Here is a 6,579-nt window from a genome sequence, read left to right on the forward strand (position 1 = left end):
GTTTTCAGCCAAGTTAATGGCAACCATACTGCATCTCTTAAAATCTATTTGGAATTTTAAGTCATTTTGGCACTTTATTTTAACTCGCAATATAGTAATAGAACTATTGATCTTGGTAATGGTTAATTCAATTAATTTGGTGGAAATTCTCATTTTAGTACCTAAAAATGTATTCTTACCAGTCTTCCGTGATTGTCTTATAATAAAGCTTTCATCCCATTGGTGCAGTCAGCGCGACGCGTTCCTCTCAGTGATTGGCTGGATCTCGGGGTCAAAGTTAAGTCGACTGCTAACGCTGACGTCGACTTCTGCTGCAAAATGGCGTCGTTGACAGAAGTCATGCAGACGAACCGGTCCAGTTCTTCATCATTATTCAAAAAACGCACAGGAATGATGACCCAAAGGAGGTTCAGACTTTTGGACAATAGTGTCCTTTTATTCCTTTCGTTAGCCTCCATGTTGCATTGTGCTCTGGCTGACGGCAAAACCTTGGTTCTGCTGGACAACCTCAACATCCGAGACACCCATTCAATCTTCTTCCGCAGTCTGGCAGGTCAGTGATTCGTGGTTTTTCATCCATAAAAACAATCCGCTTTACTGATTTAGATCTACCTTGTATTGCATTCAGGTCTCCGGCAGGGAACATAGAGCCATGGGGAGTTGGGCTTGTAGACCTGAGCTTTATGTTGCACATGCTAACATTATAGCTTAGCTTAATTGTGTACGCTGGGTCTTGCCAAACTCTATTCAAGCTTCGGGCAGTTTAATGTACTTTTTAAAAAAAACAAAAGAAGGGTAACTTTTAGTGTATTCTTAACTTGCACTGCAGTGAATCAGACTACCCTCCATTTCGGCATTTTTACAGTAAACCAAATAGTTTTATTAGAATATTTCTTCTAATAAATTAAATTGTGCCCAATCCAATAGATCGGGGCTAACGTTATATATTTCAATTATACATAAGGTTGTTCACAGGATGTTAACACGTTATCCTAAATGAATAAGTATCCTGTTGATATGCTGTAAATGGGCTTAACAATTCATCATAACAATTCGAATAAGAATAACGAAAAAGGATAAATTAATACATGATTTTGAAAATACAACGTTTTTGTAATACTGGTGGTGTCCCTTGAAACTTGTAATTATAATCACAGGTATATAGTTTTATTGTCTGTGACGTCAGTGCTTACAAAATATTAATAGAGCTATAGCAACGGAGTTATAGAGCTTCCGAGTCCTTGGTAACTTTTAATGCAGTGCACTGCCACTTTGTTAAAGTTACTGCAGAAATGCATGATAAGTATGTTTCAGTGCTGCTTATAATGTATGTCTCCTTTTCAGATCGTGGCTTTGACATCACATTCAAGACAGCTGATGATCCTTCCCTAACTCTGATCAAATATGGCCAGTTCGTGTATGACCATTTAATCATCTTTTCACCATCTGTTGAGGGTAAATTTTACACTGTTAATTCAAAATCAAGTTAACCATCCTATGGCCTATGTTTTCCTTGTTGAAACATTGTTTTACAATGTAATTTCATTTTGGTCACCTGCAGACTTTGGAGGAAATATAAATGTGGAGACTATTACATCCTTTATTGATGGTGGAGGCAACGTCCTGGTTGCTGCCAGTTCAGATATTGGTCAGTTGAGTTCCAGAAGCCTTTGCTGTAATAATATATGAAATGCCATAATATTGTCTATTGCCTATATTAATGCCATTCTCATGTCACACAGGTGACCCTCTGAGGGAGCTGGGCAGTGAGTGTGGCATCGAGTTTGATGAGGAAAAGACTGCTGTCATTGACCATCACCACTATGACGTGTCTGACCCCGGAGAGGTAAACAGAATTCTGTTCAGACAGCAGGCACATCCAGTTTGTTTGATAAATCCAGTCTTTAGAACTTGCACTTCATGTTAGTATTTACAAGTGTCCCTTCTTGTCTCCAGCACACTCTGATTGTTGCTGATCCAGAGAACCTGCTGAAAGCACCAACTATTGTCGGCAAACCCACCAATAAACCTGTTTTATTCAAGGGTGTTGGGTAAGCACATCCGAACACGATTTAAATGGCAACAACCAAGATTTCCACTGGATCACATGGAGTACTAAATGATCCTAATATACTGAATCCGGGAGGGTGCTGAAATCTGGCATTGGCATTGTCCTCTCATACATTATTTTACTGTACTGTAACTATACATTTTGTTGCATCTTGGGAGGGTTGGCTCATCTGGACTAACATAGAAAAGTAAATGAAGAACATCTCAAAAACTATCACATCTAGTGCATCAAGTATGACCACTGACAGATAACGGGAAAATGTAAGCCTCACTGTTTCTGCACCACAGTCCATTATAAACCACATAATACATGAAGTTTACACAGGCATTGTCAGGGGAGGATAGAGACTCCTCTCCACTTTGTTCAATTAGATAAGCAATCTGCAAATCTTCGCAGAATATATTATTATTTTTTTGAAATATAATAGAAACACAAAGTAGTACTAATAGCCATCATTTTAGCTTGTGGTAAAACATTGCATATATAGGTATTTACCCTTTGAATTATAGTATAAAGAAGCAGCAAAGAAATTCACTCGCCAAATATTTACTTGACTGTAGCAGAGACTTTTGAAAAAAGAAACGCTTTGTGCTTAAGCTTGAAAAGTGCTATATAAAAAAATATAGTATTTGATGTTGCATCTGTTCAGTAATTTTCAAAGATTAACTACATCACTCACAGCAAACGCAAGCCACATAAAATGTAACTAACATGCCACGCTCCCCCTACCTTCCAGCATGGTGGCAGACCCAGAGAACCCTCTGGTCCTGGACATCCTTACTGGCTCTTCTACTTCCTACTCCTTTTTCCCTGACAGACCTATCTCTCAGGTAAGATCACTGAACAATAACAATTATGTTAACTTTATACAGAAAGAAATACACCCATGTGATATAATAATCCTCCTGTGTACTGAGTTTGATTGGGAGCAGCTTATTCTCTGAAGCTCTGCCAGAAGACGAACAGGTGGGAATTTAACTACTGGCGGCTTGAGAGGAAATCCAATTATATTTTCCTCAGCTTTGACTAAGCTTTGGAAATGAAAGTGTCTCTGTATGGTAGTCTATATATTTCGAATTAGAAATCAACTACACAAGATTTAAGATTTAACAGAATGTGCTCCGTTTCTGACTAATGATTGTTATCATTATTTCTCCAGTACCCCCATGCTGTTGGCAAGAACACCCTGCTGATCGCTGGACTTCAGGCCAGAAACAATGCCAGAGTGGTTTTCAGCGGCTCCCTGGACTTCTTCAGTGACGCCTTTTTCAACTCTGCTGTGCAGAAAGCCACACCTGGCTCCCAGAGGTAGTCTTCTTCATTACATCCCTCCTTTTTCTGTCCATTGGAGCATATTACAGCTTCCAGTTACAAAATCAAAACTGCCACCGGTGACATTATAACTACTGTCAGATTTGTTGCCATGTGAACAGGTGTTGTGTTACTACTCAACCATGTTTAATGCAGGCATTTGCAAGTCCTTACAGAGTACTGAGATACTTACAGTTCAGTGTCTTAAAAGCCCTAGAAGGTTGCCTTAAACCTGCAGCTCCGCACATTTTAAATCACTTTTCTCTGGTGAGAAATGTCCCCATTTGTGTGTACTTTACTTTTTTAACTCATCACTTACATTTTCTTTGAATACGTATTAAGGAATTACATTTAAAACCTGTATTGTTAACGTAGTAGTGTAACACTGTTACAACCGCTGAGCATTTGTTAGTGCACTCTTGGTCGGTATCGATGATTTGGCCTTTGGTTGGAACTCCTTTTTTTTTTTTTTTGCTAATTAGCAGAAAATAAAACATAGACGTTTTGATGTTCAAACAGAACTAAAGGGGTAACGTTTCAGAATTATTTAAACTGCTTCAGATCTGTAGTGTTTAAATGTACTCTTATTCTTCGACACACAAACAATAAAATATTGTTCAGTTCTACTCCAAATTTCTGTAATGAAACAAAACTACGGAAGCGCATTGCATTCACCAAAGAAAAAAAAAATTGGAAGCCTTATCTCATAATTACGAGATCAGGATCTCGTAATTAAAGATGTCATAATTACGAGATAAGATGTCATAATTACGAGATAAGATGAGATCCGGATCTCGTAATTAGAGATGACTGGAAAGGTGCCATTTATTACTGAGTTCAGTAAAGTTGGAAATGGACTCACAGATTTGAGCTTCTGGGATCAATAACTCGTAAGCAAAACATGTTTAAAACACAATCGACGCCTCTTTATTATCGTAGTTAAGTAGACAACGAGCTACAAGTACATTTTCACATAAATGAGTCTTCCTAGGAGCAGAACAAATGACATTGGTCTCTACGTGCAGCCGGCTGTGAGACGAGTGCGCAGGGACCGTCTACAAAGTGCAACACCGAAAACACATTCTGCAGAGATATTCAATAACTTCACACTTACACAATATAGTGCCCCCAAAATCACCTTACACATTAATGATATACTGCTGGTTATACTACAACACTTTGTTTAGGGTAAGACTTTTGCATACCTAATATTAGGTAGGTCTATTTTCGACCTCTGACATGTATAGCGATTGTAAGTCGCTTTGGATAAAAGTGTGTGCTAAATGAATAAATGTCATGTTATAAGCAGTAGTGTCTCCAAAATCACTTCAATCATCAGTGGTCTTCTATTGCTGATACTACAACACTTGTTTGAAAAAATTTGCTTTGAGGTAATTTTGGGGGATTTTAATATTAAATAACTTCACTGTTCAGTATTGTCCAGTTATCCTGTGGTTGACGCACTCCTCTTCTTGTCGTCGTCGTCTTTGTTAGGTACGAGCAGACAGGGAACATGGAGCTGGCCGAGGCTCTGTCTCGCTGGGTGTTCAAGGAGGCCGGAGTCCTCAGAGTAGGAGCCGTCACCCATCATCCTGTTGGAGAGACCACTCCCCCCGCGGCATACACAATCACAGACCTTGTGGTGAGTTTAAAAGCTAAGTGACTTATGTGAACAATCATCACCCTGAAGATGTTTTGTCTTGGCCTCAGTGAGCAGCTGTGTATTTTTACGTGAATTTCTCATTCAGTGTGAAACTTTCCCATGCAGGAGTACAGCATTGTCATTGAGATGTTGTCCGAGGGCCGCTGGGTTCCCTTCGACGGAGATGATATTCAGCTTGAGTTTGTGAGGATAGATCCCTTCGTCAGGACTTATCTCAAGAAAAATGGTACGTTGCTGTGGTTATGAAACAAATACAGAATTACTTTGACTTAATGCTTACAAACTAGATGCATTGTATCCTTGTGATTTGGGGGTTTGAGATGCACCTTTGCCGTCACAAACTGTATCCACTATAAATGCTGTGTTGTCTGTCTGTCTGTCTTCTAGGAGGTAAATATAGCGTCCAGTTCAAGCTGCCTGATGTGTACGGAGTCTTCCAGTTTAAGGTGGACTACAACCGACTGGGATACACACATCTCTACTCCTCCACTCAGGCAAGTTAATCAGGTTTACTTCATGTATTAGGTAATTAGGGCATACCCTAATTACCTAATTAAATACTGGTATGGTTGCTGTATGGTGATCTCCATGCGTGTAAAGTGACAAATGCAGATGTGATGTGTGTAGAAATACTAGAGATCAAATCATTCCACAACCTTCATGCACTATTTTAAAAGTTTACCTTTTGAATACTGTGGCTTGGCAGAAGTTCCTTCTACTTGTATTGCATTTAACAACCATGCTCTAATGTACGACGGGCTAACTTCTACCATTTTTCTTTCACAGGTATCTGTCCGTCCCCTGCAGCACACTCAGTATGAGCGCTTCATCCCCTCAGCCTATCCATACTATGCCAGCGTTTTCTCCATGATGGCTGGACTCTTTGTCTTCAGCATAGTCTTCCTGCACATGAAAGAGAAGGAGAAGTCAGACTAAAGCAAAGAAACAGCGGGGAAGATAACAAGATTATAGAACAGAACTTCTGGTGTGAAGAGTTGAAATTGAATGTCTTGATGGCTTGAATCTTCATGCAGGGAGTTGGACTGTTGTCCTTTGTAAAAATACAGTTTCTGTTCGGTTATTGGGGCACTCAACTAATTGGGTCCTGAGGCGAAAAGGGGTGCTGACTGTAACACAATGTAGTGGATGGGGTTTTTTGTTTGTTTGTTTTCAAAGGCCTGTAAATGTCATGAACTGAGTCAGCATTTATGTAAAGTTGCTTTACATTTGATAAAATAAAATGATCTCCTAAGTAGAGCACTTGCCTTGCCTTTATAATGTAATCCATATTAAAATTTGACCCACATTTTGTCAATCGGGAAAGATTAATAGTTAACTACATGCACTGATGAACTGTTCATTTGTATTTGATAAGACTTTAATGTGTTTCCAAAAAAGTTGGGAGTCATCTTAACAATAAAAATTGACGTTCCACTCAATGGAAATTCCTGTCCTTTCTGCGACATGACATAATTGTGCTGTGTTCACAATGCCTTGTCCCCTGGACCTGATAGATGACGTTTTACTTTGTGTT

The 6,579-nt window shown here is 39.2% G+C and overlaps 1 protein-coding gene across 1 annotated transcript; it reads left to right on the forward strand.

The window, feature by feature from the left end:
- Positions 1–293: 293 nt before the first annotated feature.
- ddost (dolichyl-diphosphooligosaccharide--protein glycosyltransferase subunit (non-catalytic)) lies at positions 294–6,484 on the forward strand. The gene is made up of 11 exons (XM_046057452.1): positions 294–553; positions 1,345–1,455; positions 1,562–1,648; positions 1,743–1,846; positions 1,957–2,051; positions 2,808–2,901; positions 3,231–3,379; positions 4,877–5,024; positions 5,151–5,271; positions 5,433–5,539; positions 5,832–6,484. The coding sequence occupies exons 1-11, from the start codon at positions 319–321 to the stop codon at positions 5,979–5,981; spliced, it is 1,401 nt and encodes a 466-aa protein (XP_045913408.1). The 5' UTR covers positions 294–318; the 3' UTR covers positions 5,982–6,484.
- The last annotated feature ends 95 nt before the right edge of the window (positions 6,485–6,579 follow it).

The sequence above is a fragment of the Micropterus dolomieu genome, linkage group LG08 (genome assembly GCF_021292245.1).
Source record: "Micropterus dolomieu isolate WLL.071019.BEF.003 ecotype Adirondacks linkage group LG08, ASM2129224v1, whole genome shotgun sequence".
Classification (NCBI taxonomy): Eukaryota; Metazoa; Chordata; class Actinopteri; order Centrarchiformes; family Centrarchidae; genus Micropterus; species Micropterus dolomieu.